This window comes from Podarcis bocagei (assembly GCF_964188305.1).
Source record: "Podarcis bocagei genome assembly, chromosome: 4".
NCBI classification, from domain to species: Eukaryota; Metazoa; Chordata; class Lepidosauria; order Squamata; family Lacertidae; genus Podarcis; species Podarcis bocagei.
The window spans coordinates 55648496-55670188 of NC_138128.1; the positions used below are offsets into that span (position 1 = coordinate 55648496).

The 21693-nt window shown below is 42.2% G+C and overlaps 1 protein-coding gene across 4 annotated transcripts in view; it reads left to right on the plus strand.

Moving 5' to 3' along the window:
- GRK5 (G protein-coupled receptor kinase 5) overlaps positions 1-20934 on the plus strand; it is a 154606-nt gene extending 133672 nt beyond the window's left edge. For 2 of the 4 annotated variants that reach the window (XM_081192994.1, XM_081192996.1), the window contains 5 exons: positions 100-308; positions 5176-5313; positions 7025-7162; positions 11393-11524; positions 13043-20934. In XM_081192994.1, the coding sequence (XP_081049120.1) occupies positions 100-308; positions 5176-5313; positions 7025-7162; positions 11393-11524; positions 13043-13141 (716 nt within the window). In that variant the 3' untranslated portion in view covers positions 13142-20934. Of the gene's footprint in view, positions 1-99; positions 309-5175; positions 5314-7024; positions 7163-11392; positions 11525-12884 lie in introns of all 4 variants that reach the window. The other 2 variants (XR_014007846.1, XM_081192995.1) reach the window with 2 other exon arrangements.
- The last annotated feature ends 759 nt before the right edge of the window (positions 20935-21693 follow it).

Genomic DNA, 21693 nt, shown 5'->3' on the forward strand with positions numbered 1-21693 from the left:
ATCTTTTCTTTCATTCTTCAATTATGGCTGGTTATTTAGCCATGGGTGTGATGATGTCAGTTCAGAAATGGATCCCATCTACCTCTCTTGTTTTCCCAGCTCCAGAAGTCTTGAATAACCAACGATACACCCTCAGCCCTGACTACTGGGGGTTAGGTTGCCTGATCTATGAGATGATTGCAGGACAATCTCCCTTTCGCGGAAGGAAAGAGAAGGTGAAGCGAGAAGAGGTAGACAGGAGAGTCTTGGAGACCGAGGAGGTGTATTCCCATAAATTCTCTGAGGAGGCAAAGTCTATCTGCAAAATGGTAAGGGGGCTGTTCTTTTTCTTTCTTTTTTATTTTGGAGACTTGAAGCCCAAATTTGTTAGCAGCCTGTATTGAATAGGTAATTACAGTTGAAAAAGATTGATCCAATGTTAACGCTGTACTTCAGGAGCATGGAAATTAACCAGAGGTCATAGAAGTTGCACTGAATAATCATTTAGGCTTTTTAGTTTGCTCCCTCCCTAGTGATGTTTCTGTCACATTACACAACAGAAGAGTATTAGCCATCCTGTGGCTCTGGAAAAACTTTTTAGGAGCTTCTTGTGTGTTGTCCGTGCCCTTGAAAGGTAAGGGTAGCTTAATTAACTCTCCATACTGGTTCCAGAATTTTGAAGACCCTCAATCTCAAGGCACTTTCAGTGAACCCCTCCCCCCTAATCTGGGAGACTGGGGGCTCTCTTCAAAATGAATATTGAGGCAGTGGATCCTTTGCTGATTTTGGCCCAAGAAAATGCCCAGTCTTGCCACACTTAAGAGCCTGCATTGACTCACATTCACATGTCCGAACTGACACGTGCTTTAATTCACTTGCACAACAAATTCAAATAGCTACGTTATTTTCAGTAAGGTGTGTGTACATACAAGTGTACATATTGAAATGTATCCATTTCCCACTACAGTCCTTTACATGTCTTCATCTTGAGTCCTAAACTTTTAGGAGACACAGGGACATGCTGTTGGCATCCATCTGTCTCAGGAGACAATGGAGTGTGCCCCTGGGGGTGAAGTTAAGCATTAAGCATTAAACCGCTCCAAAGTGGCCTCCCTGGGCCGCAAGCTTGGGCAGTGTGTATGGAGGTCCTGGGCTGCCCAGATGACAAGAACCTCCCTCACAGCCTCACTGATGTGGTTCAAAGGAAAGCAGAGCAATATATTTGGCAACAGCTTGGCTGCAGGACTTGCTGAAGATGCCATCCAGCAGTCTTAGGGACTCCGCTCTGGATTTGTGTGACGTTTACGCCTTAGCCTTTTCTTCTCCTTTCAAGGCTATGTTTCATTCAAATTAGCAAAAACTCAGTTTGAACACACTAGGATGCTCTGTGAGGAGACAAGAAGAGGGTTCTCCACACAGTCCCTTAATGGCACAAGTGATGAATAGCTTCTTGGTGATGCTTTGAACAATTTTGAAAGGGATATGGGCCACAAGAAAATGTCTTGGCTTCATTACTGCAGTATGGCCATGTAGTAAGATTTTCAAAGTAATTTTTCTCTTGTCTTCCATTTCTGACATGGGTCAGCCATCTCCCATCATCCCAGATTGTTGACTGTGCTGACTGGTGCAGATGGGAATTGTCCTCCACAACGTTTGGAGGACAACCACGTTGGCTACCCTTGATCAGAATGATCTCCAGTTGTGACTGTGGCAGCCATAATGTCAATAACAGACACTTGAAGGAAGATTTCACCATTTATTCCACCATTTATTCCATTTACTATGTGTGCTGTTCCTGTTCTGTTCCCACCTGTTCCTGTTCCCACTGTGAGACTTAATGTGTTCACAGATCTTCTTACATGTTGTGATCTACTAAAGCTGTGCAAGACCCAGTCCTGATCTCCTAATAACTTCCCTCGGTGATGCCTGTATTCTGTTGTATGCATTTCCGCTGCCTTTCTGTCTATATTTTTCTAGCTTTTGGAACAGTTTAGTTGGAGAATTTTTCCAGAAACAGTAGCCTGATCATTGACAGGACACAAGCAGGAGCTGTTCCTTTCCACTGAAGTTGAGATAGATGATAGATAGATATAGATAGATAGATAGATAGATAGATAGATAGATAGATAGATAGATAGATAATGATAGATAGATAGATGAGAGATAGATACAGTGGTGCCTCGTAAGACGAAAACAATCCATTCCGCGAGTCTCTTCGTCTAGCGGTTTTTTCATCTTGCGAAGCAACCCTATTAGCGGCTTAGCGGATTAGCGCTATTAGCGGATTAGCGGCTATTAAAGGCTTAGCGCCTTAGCAGCTAAAAGGCTATTAGCGGCTTAGCGGCTTAGAAAAAGGGGAGGGATAGCGGGGGGAAATCGGAACACTCGCAAGACGTTTTCGTCTTGCGAAGCAAGCCCATAGGGAAATTTGTCTTGCGAAGCAGCTCAAAAACGGAAAACCCTTTCGTCTAGCGGGTTTTCCGTCTTGCGAGGCATTCGTCTTGCGGGGCACCACTGTAGATAGATAGATAGATAGATAGATAGATAGATAGATAGATAGATATACACACAGTATTGAACTTTCTGTTGCTTGTATAGCTGAGACCTGATTATGTCCATTCATTTTTTTAAAATGATTTTCTAATTACAAGCCTATACAAACATTTTTTGTTTACATGGTCTGTGTTAAGTTTTCCACTGCTGCCCTCTAATGGACAAAGAGAAGATAGCTGTATTGCAGCCAGTGCCGGATTTATGTATAGGCTAAGTAGGCTGAAACCTAGGGCCTCTAAATCTAGGGGGCCTCACCAGCCTGCCCACTCCCCAGCAGGCAACCTCCCCTCTCCCAAAATTGCAAACCTAAGACTTCATGCAAGGGCAGGGCAACTCAGGCCCAGCAACTATGAGACTCAGGGCTAGCCAGTGAGACCCAATTTGAAGTAGTGGGGCGCAACTTGATTTTTTTTTAAGGGCCCCAATTCGCAGCCAAAGTCTGCAAAAAATTATAGCTATAAATAAAATCCATCTAGATTGCCTTGGTGCAGGGAGGGGGGCTTAGGAGCAGCACGCGGGGCCCAATTTGGCCCAATTGCTCCAATTGCATTAAGGTCAGCCCTGATGAGACTATGCAGGGGTTGGACCGACAAGCCCTGCACCTTCTAGGTCCCTGGTGTCACCAGAGTACAGACTCAAGGACTTGTTATGGAAATAAAGGGGGCGCACTTATTGGAAATCAGTTTTGTCACCTCTTCCCCCCCCCACAAACCCCGAGACAATGAGCCCAGCCACCTTTTATTCACAGTTGCCTAAGCACTACACTACAGCATGGTCATAAACCTGTACGTTCAACTGCTGAAATATTCACCCAATATGTAGCAATGGAGATTTATGTTACTGCTTTATGAATGAACACTGTGCTGTATGAATGGACTCTGTATTTTGTGAATTACCTAAGAGCCGCCAATAGGGAGCTCTAGAATCTGACAGCAAACAGTACTAGCAAACAGCGACCCCTATTGCTGAAAGCAGGTAACCAGCAGGGAATGCTTCAGCTCAGCTTTTGCACTGTGGACTAAACACCCCCTGCTGTGCAGATAATGGAGAAAGCTCATAAATTGTATCCCTTCTGACATCCTGGCCAACTCTATTATGCTGGTGTAAACCCTGATGCACCAGAAGCCCAGAATAGCAGCAAATAAAACCCGCTCATACATCAGTGACTGATAAGACTTGTCAACCAGTTCTTCCAAAGTCTTCCTAAATTATAAAGCTCCAAAATACAGGCCAAAATAGAACAGGTCTGGGAAGAGCAAGGCATACAATGGGCACCACCAGTGAAAAGGCCCTGCTCTATGTAGCTCTTGCCCTGTCATTTGATAGGGTTCCCACTTGCCCTCCTTCTTGACATGGAATGCTCTCTATTGGAATCTTCAGGTCCAGTACAAAGACCATAAGAAGGGAGAGCAGGAACCCTGAAGTTCCCAACAGCTGTTAATCAACCAAGCAAGCACACAGGTCACCTTTGTCACAGTCAGGATGCCTATGTCCTGGCCAGGCTTGTGTTCAATCTTGTTTATGTACAATGTTGTTCGTTCTCAGTAACCAAAATTATATTTTCAACATATACAAGAAGAAAAGTTGTTTTCCTTCATTTGCAAGGAATTGTACAAAACAAAGTGGCACTAATAAAGAAAAGTTCCAGGGTGGCAACAGAAAGCAAACTAAAAATGCTGTTGTAGTTCATCAGAACTATCCAGCAATATCAAGTAATAGGAAAACTGGTGCTATTAACATTAATCCTTCTAGTTGGTTAATTGGTTCGGCAACTTCCGTGTGATGCTAATTATTTCCCCAAAGAGTTAAATGATAACTAATCAGAGGCAGCTACAAATGGCAACAAAATATCTGTGAAAGGAAGAGGAGCAGGTTTGCTCAAGTGTGTTGCAGGCAGAAATACTGTTTGTAATGAAGTGAGAGCAGTAGTTTACTTGCTCAAATTAACAAATAAGAAAGTTTTGAGAATTTAAATTCTACATTAAAATTGATTACTTAATTGAGAAGGGGATTGTAATAAAAACACTGGGGCCTAATTTGAATAGTAGAATGCCTGATATCTGGTGGGCAATCTCATCCTTTATTTCCACACTGTGGCTGCAGACCAAATCACCTTTCAAGAGAGTTATGAGATTCAGGTGAGGGTCAGATGCCTTGTCAATCTCAGCAGGTATATAAGAGGACAACCGTCCTGGCTAGGCCTTTGCACTGGCCAGCTTTTTATTAGCTGTCCATTTAAAAAAATTAAAATGAAAAGTACCAGCTTATCTATATACTTTATTGTATAATTTGATTATATACATGCTATATTTAATGCTTGGGTTGTTTTATTGTGCATTTTAAATTAAGGATGTTTATATTTTAATGCTTGTGCAATTAATCTTATTTATAAACCACTTATGAGCCTATTCTGGCACTGAGCTGCATGTGAATATAATTTATTCCTCAGAAGCCTTTGGGCTGAGATGCACTCCCTGTTTTCTTTTTGTTAAAATGTGTAGTACAGTTTGGTTGTGTGAATTAATTTGTAAAGGCCCTATTTATGGGTAGGCAGGGCTGTGAAGGTTTAACAAATGTACCTGTGTGTGTGTTAAAGTAATTAAACAACCGCCATCTTGCCATCCCATTTGTCTGTTTCTCTAGCTACTGACCAAAGATGTGAAGCAGAGGCTGGGTTGTCAGGAGGATGGTGCAGCCGAAGTAAAGAGGCACCCATTTTTCAAGAGCATGAATTTCAAACGCTTAGAAGCAGGAATGTTGGACCCTCCTTTTGTCCCTGACGTAAGTGATGCTTGAAAGAGAATCTCAGTACTTGAAGTGGATCTTGAAAGCAACCCATGGCATACACCACTTGAGACTGTTCTCTCACATAAATGGCAGCTGCTTGCTTTCTGTTCCCTGTTACATTCTGTTTTACTTGAGAGCTAGCATGGTTAAGTGGCCATATGTTGACCTTGGATGCCAGGGTCCAACAATTCTTCGTTCAGTCACATACTTTTATTTCAGGGTACTATTTTTGATAGGGCAAAGTCACTGGAGGGCATAAATGGATTTAACAGTAATTTCCAAGAACTCTTAGGACCTGTAATCCTGTGAGGGTAACTAACGATCTCTTAGCAAATACTTCTGGGAACATTAATTTCAAATACAGTTCCCAGGATTTTTTGGAGGAAGCCATGACAGTTGCATTGGTGTATAGAGGTCAAATAAGCTTGTAGTGTAGATTACTTTTCCTTGCAACTTTGCCATGGTGAAATCAGGCTAGTATGTGGTTAGCAGGCCTGCCCCAAAAAGTTTTTCTGCTTGAGGGGATGAACAAGATGGTGGTTCCCTGCCCTCCCCCCTCCAATTCCACAGACAGAAGCATACCATACTGACAGCTGAATCTTACTCCCAACAGTGGTGGGAGAAGAACATCCTCCAGACTATCTTAGAAAGGATAGGACAGGCTGTGCGGCATTCACATCTGTACCTTCCAACACCTTGTCAGGACTACCTGGGAGTATGGTGGCCAGTCTATCTCTGTACAAAACTGACTGGAGCTGGGGAACAACCTATAGCTGAAAGTGGGCTCTCCTAAATAATGAGGCCTCCTGAGTCTCCAGTGACCATGTTCAATCCAAAAGAACCCCCAAGCTTCCACAGAAAGTATACTAAGAATAATATTTCATCAAAACAAAACAAACTGTTTTACCATTTTCCTCACGAAATAGATTTGAAGCGTCACCTTCAAAGCGCTTGGCAATGAAACTGCACATTTCCCGATACCTTCGTGTCTTGTAATTGGCATCCATTTAACTTCTTTTTCAACCAGCTCTCTAGAGTTTGGCTTCTAAGCCAAGATTGAAAAAGTTACTTTGGATGTCTCCCACTGGGGTTTCCCAGTTATAGCTATGCGTAGAGTGGCTGCAGTTCACGAGAGACAAAATCCATGTCTGCTTGGACAAGCAGAGCAAACTTCGTGGTTCTGTGAGCCCTGGCCTAAATGCTAAGTCAACTGAAATTTTCATTCAGTTAGTTCTCCCCTTTTAAGTTGTTTCTGTTTAAATGGAGGGAGGGTTGTTTATCAATTTAAAACATTGATACTCCACTTAATATTTTTTAAAAAAAACTATGTTTATTTTTTCCTTTTTAAATATTGGCGCTTCAATTTTCTATAATGGAAACACTTCAGTGTATAACTGTTTTAATGGGGAGGTGAGGGCAGTAGGTCATGAGTGGAGCACTTGTTTGGGTACTGAAGTTCCCATGCTCAATCCCCAGCACCCCCAGGGGAGAGACTCCTTGTCTGACACCATGGAGCGCAACTACCAGTCAACACTGAAAAATCTTGAGGCCCATGGGTTGATGGTTTGAATCTGCATAAGCAGCACATGACATTCCTTCCTAGGAATTGTATTACAATGCAGTGCTGCTGTTAAGCATTCTCATTTAGCACTTCACCCACACATTCTGGACTCTCTCACTTTTCTTTTCTTTTCTGCTGCGGCAGCCCAGAGCAGTGTACTGCAAAGACGTGTTGGACATAGAACAGTTTTCAACTGTCAAGGGAGTGAACCTGGACCAAACAGATGACGATTTCTATTCCAAGTTCTCCACAGGCTCTGTTTCCATTCCATGGCAAAACGAGGTAAATAAATACTTCTTTTTCCCTGTCAGGTGATTCTAATGCTTCCCGCCCTCAGCCTTTAAAAATTCCATAAATACCCATATATTCATGGGAAAATTTGACACATTACTATTACTTCCAGAGGGGAACAATTGTTTTGATAATGTTGGTAATGTTTATGTTCATGCCTATTTTCTTTTTCTTAAAAATTAATGAGTACCAAATGAGACCTTTGACGTTCTCTAATGGACCGCAGAGTACTCTTCTTTATTAGATTTTGAAATATGTTTCAGTGCACAGAGATAAAAGCCTACAATGTCCGAAAGATTTGTATAGATCTTGGGTGTAGGTTTGAAGGGGGTACCCTTCAGTTGGGCCCTATTAGAAGAATGAGGCAAGATTAACCTTTTGCTTCCTTGTTTAATTTTTAACTCGTCCTGAGGTCTCAGGCATGGCCATGTCAGGGAGTGAACCCCAGCAAGCTTGCAATAAAGCGCCAAGGCAGCCTTTCGTTTCTTTAAGTTGACATGGGTTGCTTTTGTCTGCAGGGCTTTTATTTGTTTATTTCCAAATTTGTTCTATTTAAGGGCTTATAGACCACTTCTAAATGAGTGCTGCCCTGGGCTGTTTTGGTAGAAATGGTGGGGTATAGATTTAATACATAAATAAATGTTTCCTAAACAGCATACAGCAGGAAAAAAAACCCAGCAACATGCCACATTTTTCCATGTATAAGACTAGGTTATTTCCTTTAAAAATCATGCTAAAAAGTGGGGGTTGTCTTATACATGGGTAGTTGGTTGCTTCCGTGGCTGTCAGCAGCTATTGTGTGTGTTATTGGTTGCTGCATCAATGGGTGGTGTTGATTGGCCAATGCCACTTGGGTGGGCGATTGGCAGCTTCTGCTGGCAAGGGGACAGACGGGAGGCAGATTTTGCTCAACAACTCTGGGCAATCCTTCCCCCCCCCCCCCAAAAAAAAGCTCAGCAAGTTTTTGCTATCTCCCCCCATTTCCTGAAATTTCAGCCCCCCAAAATAGGGGCATCTTATACATGGGGGCGTCTTATAGATGGAAAAATACGGTATGTGGTAAAAATGTGCAGCATTGGAGCTGAGCTGCAACACTGACTTTGTAGCTGCAGTGTCACTGCCACTGACCAGGAGGAAAGAGGCAGTGGGGATGTCAGGGTTTTGTAGGCACAGCAGCTGAAGCATTGGATTGGCTCTGCTGCTTCCCTGTGTCCCCATCCCTTACCCCTCTCTCTCCCAGGGAGCAGCAGTGAGCCGGGGAAGCTGGTGCTTCCACCCCGAGAGGCAAGCCATGAATGAAAACGAGATATACCAAGTTGTCTTACAAACAGATCTTAAATAAAGAATGGGGGAAATTTATAATTTATCTTAAAAAACCATTGTAAATAGTTAAAATTGTTAGTAGGATTGGAATAACACTTGTAGTTTGATGGTGAATTTTGGATATAATGGAGATGTAAAAGATTTGATTATAAAAGATGCAGGAGGAAATGGCTAACAATAGGACCCACAAAGGGAAGGAGGGAAGTCCAAGAGATTCTATGGAATCTTGTCTTTATGTTGTATTTTGGATATGTGATTGTAACACTGTAAATTGCAAAACCAAATAAATAAAATTTAAAAATAAAAACAGATCTTAAAATCATCGAAACACAAAATTCCTTGCAGTATTTAATATGAAATGGCCAAGTCACTCTTCAAGAAAACCTTCCTTTAAAAAAGGTAAATTTCTAATAGCCTCCTGAAAGCAGAAATGCTGGGTGCTTGTGTAAATTCAGTCAGAATCTGATTCCACAGAACTGGAGCCATAACCCTTAAGGCCTGGCTTCTAGCTGATTCCAGATGTATTTATTGGGCACGCAGAACAGCGGCCCATCTGAGGAATGCAATTGCCCATCAGGGCCAAACGGGATAAGGCGTTCCCACAGTTAACACGGCCCCACATAATTTAGAGGTTTAAATGCTAAAAGCAACATCTTGAGCTGAGCATTGTGGCATATTGTCATCCGCCACAGTTCTCTTAGCAGAGGTGTCCTATTGTGTTGGGAGAATGTCCCAAGACCACAGCCTGGCTACTGCGTTCTGCATGAACTGCAGCTTCCAAATTATGCCCCAGGGAACCCCCACATGGAGTGTGTAGCCGGAATACAATCTTGAGTACCACCATGGCCAAGCTATCCCAGCCCTGGAACGGATGCAGCTGTCTTATCAGCTGGAGTTCGTAAGAGATACCTCTAGTTGTTTCCTAACCTGTTTCCTCCTTCCTGTTACTGACCGGTAATGCATTCTAACAATGGTGCTTTTGAAAGGTGAGCCCCTTCACAGCCTTGGGAAACCTCTCAGCTCAGTTTCTACAACAAGAAAATTTGAATCTCATTCACAGTACGGAGCTGAAAGATTTAAACTTCCCTCACGCCTCCAGCACTGTAATGGAGGAATTGCCCCATTGTAGCACTGCGATGAGAGGAAAAATGTGAACTTCTTGTTTGAACCTCAGTACTAAGATGAAGAAATTTGTTGCCCCTCTCTCTCTCTCTCTCTCTCTCTCTCTCTCTCTCTCTTTCTCTTTCTCTTTCTCTTTCTGTGTGTATGTGTCACAGAGAGAGAGAGAGAGAGAGAGAGGTGGGAGGGTGGGAGTGGGGCTTGTGTACTAGGTTAGTATATATGGAGAGCATGTGAGTGGCATGCTGCCCTCAGAGATTTCATCAGCCTTCAATGTGGCCCCCAAGCTTCAAAGAGTTAGCCATCCCTAATGTGACCAGTCTTTGGATCATAAATTGACAGGATGGAGTACAATTTAGAGACCTCCAGAATGGTTATTTACTAAACTACTATGACCGTACAGTTGTGTTTAGTTTACGCTGTTATGCATATAATATTCTCCATCATTGTGAGGTTCATTTTATTATAGGAAATAGGTTTACGGTAATTGGTTCAGTAGTAATTTGTTGCAAAGGCTTCAAGATTCCACTTTGAGTTCTGTTACATTTCCCTTCTTCCCTGTTGCGCTAGTTTGAGGTTTAACAATGAACACTTGTTCCAATAAAACACATTTCCCACTGCACGGCAGCATGGAGGCAAATTCATTTCACATTGTACTAAATTGTTAATACATTGTGGGAACCCATAAATGGCAAGACAGTCGACAGAACTGCTGCCCCTCTCTAGACACTATCGGAGTCCCAAGGTTGGCCTCACAGCCATTCAGCCACTTTTCCTTTCATCATCTGTCTGTAGAGTTGCTATCCTGTGCACCACGACATTCACATAAGTCTGTGCACAGCATCAAACTGTGCAATCAGTTTGACACAGAACGAGTGCAGAGTTGAAGCTGCAAGGTTATCCATTGAACTGCAGAGATCTTCACACACAGCAGACTGCTGCTTATGCACCACCAGAATGAGAGAGAATGAAAAGCTCAGCTAGTTGAGCTGCCTGCTAGGCCACAAACCAGTTTAAACTTCAAAGATGGCAGTCAGTCGGGCTGTGAGTAGAAAACCGACAGATTATTTATTGTGGATAACACCCCCACTACCCAGCTTCAGCTCTACCAGCCCCTGATGGAAAGCATATGCTTGAAAGCAGAGGTGGAGAACCTGTGGTTCTCCAGGTATTGCTGGACTCCCATCAGCCCCAGTCAGCGTGTCCCAGCGGTCAGGGAAAATGAGAGTTGTTGACTAGCAATATATGAAAAGAAATAGCTTCCCTCTTTCTGTCTTTAAAGAATGGTGGTCTGCAAATCTGAGACTGAAAACCTGTGCGGTTCAGAATACCACATGGGCCACCTTTTCCCGTACGAACCTGCCCAGACTCGGAGATTAACAATTGAGGTCCCTCTGTGTGTGTGCCTCCAAGAGGGTGGCATTACAGAATCCTCTTCCCTGGGACAGTGACAGATTTAGGATGGTGCGGGTGGTTGTTTATCTTGTTGACATCTGAAGGGACGGTGTTCCACAGGGTGGGCATGACTACTGAGAAGGCCCTCTGCCTGGTTCCCTGTAACCTCACTTCTCACAATAGGAAACCACCAGAAGGCCCTCTGAGCAGGATCCAGCCTAAACGATGGAGGTGGAGACAGGAACATTTTGAGAATATTTGCATTCCTTGGGCAGGAGAGTAGGGACTGCAATTTTCTTTGGCTGCCTAAGCATTTTCAAACAAGAGCCCAAAAAGAAAATGCAGGTGCAATAATGTATTCCCCTCTTCTTTTCATTTTGCTAGATGATCGAAACGGAATGTTTTAAAGAACTAAATGTGTTTGGACCAAATGGTACTATCTCACCAGACCTTAACAAAAGCTACCCGCCGGAACCGCCGAAGAAAGGATTGCTGCACAGAATATTTAAGCGTCAGGTGAGAGCCTTGAGTCTTTGTGTGAGTAAGAGCCATTCTAAATGGAAATGGATTTTCACATTGCATATGAATATTCATTAGTCTGGATTGAGGCATTCTTTCTGACATACAGTTGAGCAGAAAGTGCTTTAAAGGAAAAAGAAAAAATCATTTGCGCCTGCTGTAACATTAGAGAATTTAAAATTTCCCATCGCTGTTGAAACAAACATAATGTGTTTTTCAAATAAAAACTACTGCACTCTGCAACAAGTAGCAAACAAGAGCAGAGAAGAATTCACTTAATGAGAACTGTAGCTTGCTCTTTTTCAAGGTCGTGTATATGAGATCCTCATTTTAAGCAGACCCGTCCTTTGTTTCAGGAAATACACAACTTTGCAGTGGGATTGCAGCAAAGATCAGTTTATATTCAACATAAATATGTAGTGACTTCCACTTGCACAACAGGACTTCCCCCCATGTGCCTCCTAAAACTGTTATGGGGGTTCTCCCAGCCCCTCAGGAATGACAGGGAGGAGAAGTTCCCACTGCGCAAATGGAAGTTGTTCCGCCTGCACATTCATTTAGTTGAATACCGCCCATTATTCATTACTGTTCAGGGAGGCCAATAGCAAAGTCTAGGGGTAAGAGCTTGGAGATTTGAGAGCCATTCATACTGAGGGTGAGATGAAACTGAGTGGCCATGGCTTATAGCTGTGTCCTGCATTGGGATTGTTCAGGTATTTAGCAGAGAGGAAGGGCATGGAACAACGCGTGGAAGAAGGGGGGAAAGGAGCCAGAAACATTCAAGGTAGAAGATGCTGAGACAGTTTTTGTTATATGGCAATCCAGGGAATTGTGCAGTTCGTTTAGATTTGCATCTCAAAGGGGGAGGAATCCAGCAGAGCAGAATGCACTGTAATAAAATTCACTGATATTCTTCACTGCCCCCTGTCTTAATCCAGTGAATTTTCTGACGTAATCCAAGCACAGCTGAATCAGGTAGTCCTTATAATCCTTACAAAAAGTGCTCAAGCTTGGACGTTGGCTTACCTGGATGGGGAACCTGTGGTCCTCCAGATGTTAGTGGACTACTGCTTCCAACATTCTTGACTGTTGGCCATGCTGGCTGGAGCTGGTGGAAAATGGAAAATCTCTGGAAGCCACAGGTTCTTCATCCCTGTTGTAGCAGAAGCCCAATAATGAGTAGACACCAAGAACAGCTCTCTTCATGCCCTGGCTGTCTGAATGTCACACATACCTGGAGTCATTATTTGCTTAAAACTGGGGCTCAACATTTTATGAACCTAAGAGGCGCTTGTGGGAGACATGTAAACTTGACAAGTAGTTTAAAAGGCTACAATTTCCCCCTTTTGTACCACAGGTTTGTTAAGGATCCAAGATTCAGAATATTTGCAGCTCATCATTGGCAGATAACATTTCATCCTGGGAACTCTAGACCAATGTGGTGGATGCAGAACATTCTGGGAATCTTAACTTTTCCCCCCCAATCTCTCTTTCACTCTCTTTTAACTCTTTCAGCATCAGAACAATTCCAAGACTTCTCCAAACTCAAAGGCCAGTTTAAATCACCATATCAATTCCAACCATGTAAGTTCAAACTCCACTGGAAGCAGCTAGTTCTTGGCTTTTGTGAATCTGCACTTTGCATCCTTCCACTATATTGTATGGAGCTTCGAGGATGAGAGAGAAAGAGAGAAAGAGAGAAAGAGAGAGCACCCAACATTGAGCTAGAAGATCAACGAGTCTCCTATTGAGGGAGATTCCCCCCCCCCTCACTGTTCCTTCCAGTGGAGCCTCCCATTTTCATGAAGAATTTTCCTCTCAGGTCTGTTTTTGGAGGTGGCACTCGAGGTCTCGTGACTCACCGTTGTCTCTGTAGGACATTGCAATAGAAATCGGAGTCCAACAACTTGCACGTATTTAAAATAGCATCATAACTAGAACTGAACTTTGTCCTTATTATTTTTAAAGAAAAGGTTTTGTAAATTTCTCTATTGTCTCAGTTTACATTTTGTACATTTGTATTTAAATGAAAGTCGGACTTGGGGATGTATATTTTCTGAGCAGCAGCTTGTAAAGCCATGTGTTTTAAGACTTTTTTTTTTTAAGAAAATCAAAGTGACTCAAGACTTCCAGAGACTTAAAATGAGATGGTTTTGTTGCAAATATAGAAATTTATTCATACGTTCTTTTTTCATATCAGTTCTGTTGATATGAATTTTTATGCCATGCTTCATTCTCTTCTTCATCTGTTTCATTTACAGCAACACTGCAGACTAGTGTCTTCCCCCTGTTTTGTTACAGGCCTTGCATTTAATGCAACCTCAAACATACAGTCAAGATCTGCCATCTCTAAGGACGCTAATACACTATGTCTGGGGTTCAGAATGTCATGGGACCAATGCTGTTGCTATTTGCACTTTTTTGTAGTTAGAATTCCCATTTATGTCTGTTGCTGAAAAGCCGCCCCCCCCCCCGCCGCATAAAGTCCCTCCTCTCTCCCCTCCGCCACAAACCCACCACCCCAAGCCTGTTTCCAGTGTTTCTGTTATTTTTGCAAGATCAAGAAGAGCAAACATACATGAGCTCAGACACAGGAAACCACCTGCTCTCCACATGAGAAACTCAACCTTTGCTGCTCATGTCAAGAAGATGCCAAGAAAATGACTTGATATTATCTCCAGGTGGAGTTTTGCACAGGCCATTGAGAAAGGGTGCTGGATTCATGTTGGATGTTGCAGTAATAAACTTGTGACTCCTGAGTTCCTATTGCACTGATCTATATAACTCTTGCTGGTTCCCGCCCTTGTATACTGCATCCCAGGCACAAGAGCAGAATCGGTATGGTTGATGCAGTCTACCTACCAGCAAGTATTCCCAGCTCTCTTCCTCTTCCATACGCAACCTTTTGTTTTGAAGTAAAGAGAGTCTCAAACCACAAAGCTTTGCTCAAAATGGCAGCTTCCTCACATGACAGTACATCTTTTCTATTCCATGTCTATTTTGCCAGGAACGTCAGAGACTTCAGAGTATAACTTCACATCCTTGGCATTAGGGCATAAAGAAGAATTGCAACATGATCTATCGTGTGGGCATGTGGATCACTGGAGACAAATATTTGTTTTTACTTCCATCTTACAGATGACAGCTCATGCAAATTTTAAGAGCTATGAATAGCACAAACAAAGTGAGCTACAAACAGTTTGTTTCAAAAGAGATTATTTTAGTCAAATCACCACACTTAGTCTATATGTTTCTAAGCAGCAGGAGAACACAACATTTCAAATATTCCATAAAGCAATTTAAAAATTGTCTTGACCCAATGCATAGGAACCCATTTGTCTTAGGACTGCTTCATCTGTTATGTTTGAAATACATTTTTAGGAGTTGTAGCTGAGCTTAAAGATTTGCAAAATGGAAGATATAGGAAGATTTGGGAGCTGTTTGGGGTTTTTTCACTCCCTGCATTATTTTACCAAGATAAATTAAGATGTTGACCACATTTAGCACTGTGTGGATGAGCAGAAACTGGCCTGTACAAAATACTTGAGCTTCCACTCCCTTCCTTCTGCTCCCATGTGACTGGGAGATGGTATTAAATTTTGCTTAGTTTCATTTCCCCTGAATCCTATTTGTTACATATGGAAGTAGGACAGGGGAAGTGTGCGACCTTGTTCCTGCTTTTCGGTCTCGCTGGAACTATTGATACCATTGACCAGCTCCGTGGGGGGAACACGGTGTTCCAAGAATTCTGGTCCGATCTACAGGACCAAGTCTAGAGAACAGCATTGGGAGAGTGCTTTTCAGGCCCCTGAGAGTAATTCAGAGCACTATTTTATCCCCAATGCTTTTTGATATCTAGATGAAGCCTCTGGGTGCAGTCATTAGGTATTTGGGAGCAATTGCCATCAGTATGCTTATAGGGACGCGGGTGGTGCTGTGGGTTAAACCACAGAGCCTAGGGCTTGCCGATCAGAAGGTCGGTGGTTCGAATTCCTGCAACGGGGTGAGCTCCCGTTGTTCGGTCCCAGCTCCTGCCAACCTAGCAGTTCGAAAGCACGTCAAAGTGCAAGTAGATCAATAGGTACCGCTCCGACGGGAAGGTAAACGGTGTTTCCGTGCACTGCTCTGGTTCGCCAGAAGCGGCTTAGTCATGCTGGCCACATGACCCGGAAGCTGTACACCGGCTCCCTCGGCCAATAAAGCAAGATGAGCGCCGCAACCCCAGAGTCGGCCACGACTGGACCTAATGATCAGAGGCCTCTTTACCTTTACCTATGCTTATAACACTCAGCTCTGTTTCTCCATAACATCTGCATCAGAAAAGGCCATGTGGGCCCTGGGCTTAGACAGAGGCGTAGGAAGGTCAGTGGTACCGGTGCGGAACATTTCTTGTCACACACACACACCCCACACACACACATTGATTTTTATTTTATTTTTTTGCCTGCAAAAATGGTTTTACATTATTTCATATTTTCTTACAAAGGAATGTGGATTCTGAGCCTCTGATAACAAGTAGGCGACTATGGACAGATACTTAAATCTACAGGATGGATTGTGTTTTGGCTTGTGTTACTTTATTTATATTTATTGTTTATATATTTAATAAAATTTATTTTAAAAAACCTGCAAAGTGGTTTACCTAAACAAAAAACAAAAAAACACCACGGCAGTAAAATCAAGAAAAATTAACAATCCTACTTTAAAACATACAAAAGCTAAAATATTAAGATTAAAATTACTTCAGCTTCCTAAGCATCTAGTTATGCTTGCCTAAAGAATAATGCTTTCAGCAGGTGCCCGAAAAAGGTATAGCAAAGGCACATGCTTTGTTGAAATTTCAGCCTTCACGACATAGGAAAACGGCCAAGTAAACAGCTATTTTCGTGGAGGAGGGTCAAGATATTAACTGATATGCATGAAATTTCATATGTAGCTATGTAATCCCTAGTGTAGTAAGAGGACCTTTGGAGCAGGCTTTTTTTTTTTAAAAAAAAGTTTTTTATGAACCGCCCTAGTAGGGCAGTAATTGTTCCTTGATAATTTGTCACCCCCCTTCATAATGGCACCTGGGGCGGACCGCTCCCCCTTTCCTATGCCCCTGGGCCTAGATGCAGTGATGAGATGGATGAGGAGAAATAAGCTGAACTTGAATCCTGGCCTTACAGAGGCTCTTGGGCTGAGTGCTTCCCATGACTGAGAAACTGGCCAATTGCCTGCCCTGAACAGGTTGCACTCCCCTCTGAAGGAGCAGGTATGCAGCTTGAGGGCCCTTCTGTATCCAGCTTATTCACTAGAGGCATGTAGCTAGATATGCTTTCTATCAGCTCCAGCTGGGGTGACAGCTATGACCACCCCTGGCCCAGGAGAGCTCAGCCACAGTAGTTCACATTTGGGTGACTTTGAGACTGGATCACTACAACACACTCCATGTGCAGTTTGGTTTGGAAACTGCAGTTAGTGCAGAATGCTGCAGCAGGGTTGAGACAGGCATGGGATCCTGTCAGCGTATAGCACCCCTGCTCAGAGATCTGCACTGCTTGCCATTTTGTTAGTGGGCTAAAGTCGTGGTGTTGCTCTTAATATATAAAGCCCTGAGCAGCTTAGGACCAGTTTACTCAAAGGATCACCTTATCCCTTATATACCCACTTCAATCTGTGGAACTTGCATTTCTGCCCCATAATGTTTGTTCCACTCTTGTAAGAAATTGATCTTTTAATGTGGCAGATCTTGACTCTGAAACTCTCTGCCCATTGACATTAGGCAGGCCCCTTCGCTGTATTCTTTGAGGCGCCGGCTAAAAACTTCCTTGTTTAGGCAAGCCTACCCAGACATGTGAAGTTGATGTGTTTTAATCTGTAACTTTGGCCTATAATGTAGTTTTAACAGTTAGTTTTATTTATGTTCTGGTTTTTGAAACTTGTTTTTAACGTGTGTGATTTAAAATGCCTATTTTATATGCTTTGCAAACCGCTTAAACGTTTTATTTACAATTAAGCGATATACAACTTAAATTAAATTTTTGAAAAATGAACCTAGAATTGAGGTTTAAAACAAACCCTGCTTAGTTTAACATGTCAGCTTCTTATAGTCCATGTTTGAAGTTAGCTTGTTTTGAGACTGACCAGAGTTTGCTTTGAACTATAATCCCTGGTTTATGTCAGGATTCACAGCTGACCAGTGAGACAAGAGGGTGGCTGCCTTTCTGCTCACACATGTAGTCCTAAACCATGGTTTCCTGTTTCATGAAGATGCAGCTGTTGTGAAAGATACAGAGCTGCTGTGAAAATTGGCGTCTCCATGTTGAATTCTTCCCCACACCACATGGCAGCATACATTAATGGTCCCTATTTCTATGCTTCATATTTCCTTTCAACAGTAGCCAATGATGTGATGTTGGGGCTGGGAAACACATCGTCTGCGAAGAAGCATTTTAGTCTTTTGCCATGGCCACACCTGTGGTGAGAAACATATTGTACCCCAGATATGTTGATATGGCTTAAGTCATAAATGCTTCACAGAATTTACAGTGATTCATTTGTTCAGCTCCTCTGGATATTTTAGACCAAATTGGTTTCTTTTCTTTTCCTATCCAACCAGCGTATTTTGAAACTAGCTTTGGCCACTGGCTTTCTTCTCCTCTACTAAGCTCTTGCATGATGAATAAAATGATGATGAGTAAGGATGATGCAGTGCCCATTGCTTTTCATGTACAATGATACCATCTTTGCAAGAGATCTGCTGGTAGTGGCTTGCAAAAAGTTGTTCTTACTTAGATGGACAACTCAAAATTCCTGTAGCTGGTTAGCTAATACAAAAAGGCTATTGTATTGGATACCAATGTTTGATCCAAGAGATTGAAACTCGTTGATTTGGGGGTGATGCATGCGGGAGATAGAAAAAAACACCATGTGCAACAGAGGGTATTTGCAGTGAGGGCAATTGTTTCATCAATTCAAGGTGCCACTTCTCTCCCCAAAAGTACAGAGCACATCATGAGCTTTCCCTTTTCCATCTTCTTCATCTTAGCCATAGTTCCCTTGTGGATTTTCTTACCTTTCTTCCTCTTTCCAGGCCAATTTAGTTGGATGGTTTTTCCAAATAATATTAGGCAACATTGAAGACAGAGTTTTGGCCTTCTCTCCCACCTTAACAAGAACAAAGATAAGTGATGAGGAGAGAACTGGGAAACTTCTAGAGCTGTCCCATATGATAGGAGTCGCAGAGCCTTTTCCCATTAAGAAATTCAAGGTGTGATTTATTTTTTTCTTGACCTGCACTAATTTTCCATCAACATTAACAGTTTTTGTTTTGAACAGTAATAACAAAAAATCTGGTTCAGCAATAAGAATGCAACTTAGCACAGTTGCTCAGGACACATTATTGACTTTTAAAAAAGATTAAATGGAGAACCATGACTTGCCATGTGTAACAAGACTCTTGAACTGGAACATTTGTATTTTTTAATCTGAAAACTTTTCCTCTGCAAAAGTCCATGTATCTCAGATTTCTTATTTGCATCTCGTTTGTAAAAGGAATCATGAGTGTGGGTGGCCCTCTCACTTGATTTTTTGGTGTGTGTTTTTCTGACATTGATCAAATCAGTAATTTTGTAATCATCCATTTGAATCTCTGCATAACGGTGAAAGCTGTTGGGTAACAAAACATGGAATTCTGTAGAGGCCAAGCTGTAATTTGGAAGGTTGCTATATTAACTTTTGTCTTTGTATTACCTGGAAAAGATGTCTAGGACTATTTCCTTTATAGAGCACCTCAGTGAATTGAAAACTGAATAAAACCTTAGAATTGAGCTTTGCATTTTAAGATTCCTGCAGAGTTAATAGAAAGACCATTCAACAAGTGGAGGAACAGTAGCTCCATAAGTTGTTTACCTTGTTAATATCAAAAACCAATAGGCATTAAGAAAACAATAAAAAAAATTGGTATATTTCCACCCATATTTGTTCTGATTGCTTAGACAGATAATTCTGTGGCCTTCTCACCCAAAAATTCTTACACATAGGAGCACACTGCTGTGGGTACTATCCCATCCCATGTGCAAGTTGAGACTGGACCTCACCCCATCTTAGAAGCTTGAATAAGCTGTTAGGGAGGAAAGTAACTACTTTATATCAGGCCAGTCTATGTATCCATCTAGTCCATTATTGTCTACTTTGACCAGCGGTGACTCTCCAGAGTCTGCCTGAGAGCTTTCTCCATTACCTCCTACCTGACCCTTTTAACTGGAGATTCTGAGGATTGAATTTGGGACCTTCTGGATGTGAAGCACGTGCTAGGGGTCCCTTCTCTTGTTGGAAGCTTGTTGTTGGGTTTGTTTCCATCGCATTAGAAATACTTCTCAGCAAGTCTGTGAAGCATAGTGGCACATATTCCAAGGTGAATGGATGTCAAAAAGGACCTCTCTTCCTCAGCAAATAGGTCCATGCTGCTAGAGAAAGCAGGAGCAATCTCTTCGCATCCCTGAGTACTTGGTGTGGAGTGGCTTCCCCCAGTCTACACCTGCAGGACCACATGCAGTAGGGCAGATGCATGGAACCTGATGCCCAAGGCAAATTGCTAGGTGTAAAAAGGATGCCCTGAAGGCAACTGCCATATATTGAGAATCAAATGATTAAAAAAAATTAAATCCAAATATTCTATCCTTCCAAAAAGTGTTGATAAAAAGGATGTGTTCATTTCTATTGATGCCACACCGGCCACTCTTAAAGATTCAGCTTTTTGCCTGTATCAAGGGAGGCAATGGACTGAAATTCTCTGTTGCACTTCTGAGCAACTTAAAACACTTTCATCTATGATTTAGTTCACCATAGCAGACTTAGCTAAATTGATTGACTATATTATGACTAGACGTGTCACATTTTTTAAATAAAAAAATAATCACAACTTGCTAATTACAAATGACATCATGGGTCCGGTTTTAAAAGTATATTTAGGAGTCAGTGTTTTAAAGCACTCATCATACTTCAGTGTCTGTAAAAGACAGGCACTTCTTCAATAATGTTTTTCATATGTTAAAAAATATATACATTTTATAATAAATGGAACCAAATGTTCTCAATTAGAAAAAAATAGTGGCTGTTGGTATTGTAAAATAATAATAATAATAATATGATTAATAATAATAATTCTAGAATCCAAAGGGTTTTTTTCATTTTGTTTTAATTTTCAGGGAGTTTCTTACATTGTTAAATGAGAATAGTTTTCATTTTTGAGGTTGTTATTGACAATAATGGCTTCTGTGTTTTCTGGCTGTTTGAATTCTCCGTACGCGTCTAATAATATTGCAGTGCTGCTGTATCTAGATCAAACCACTGTTTCGTTTTCCAATTTTTGTTTTGAGATTCCTTTTTTTAAAAAGAAAAATAAATTCCTTTATTTAAGTATATGCCAAGTATTGTTCTGTTCCGCATTCACTTTATGCCCTTTTACCAGTTGCGTGCTCATAACTGAGTTAGATCCACTTCTCCATTGGGCATGTAAAATTAGTACAGTGGTACCTCTGGTTATGAACTTAATTCGTTCCGGAGGTCCGTTGTTAACTTGAAACTATTCTTAACCTAAGGTACCACTTTAACTAATGGGGCCTCCCGCTGCTGCTGCACCACCACCGCCACCGCATGATTCCCATTCTCATCCTGAGGTAAAGTTCTTAACCTGAGGTACTACTTCCGGGTTAGCGGAGTCTGTAACCCAAAGTGTTTGTAATCCGAGGAATTTGTAACCTGAGGTACCACTGTACTGTAATGTCAACAAGGGAAACTAAACCAAAGTTGAGTCAGTTCCACTGGTGCCAATGGCGGAATCAAACACATGCTTAAATTTAGGTGTATTCACTCATCTTGAAATGAATTTAAAGCTAATAGATGCCATTCCGTTCAATCTTCTTTTTTACTCTGTGCAGGGCTCCCTTTGGGTCTGCTTTAGAAGCTCTATCTGGTGCAGAATGCAATGGCCGATGGGAGCTTCTAGTCGAGACAGGGCCATCTTAGTCATTAGGTTTAATGGCACCCTGCACCAGGGCCCCTGCCCATCAGGGGTGCCCAGCAGCGGGAGTCTGGGACCAACTGGGAACAGCTGCAAGGGCATGCTGGGCCGCAGCGGCGGCAGCTCTTCCTATGGCTAGCTGTGCTCTCTCGCTTCCTGC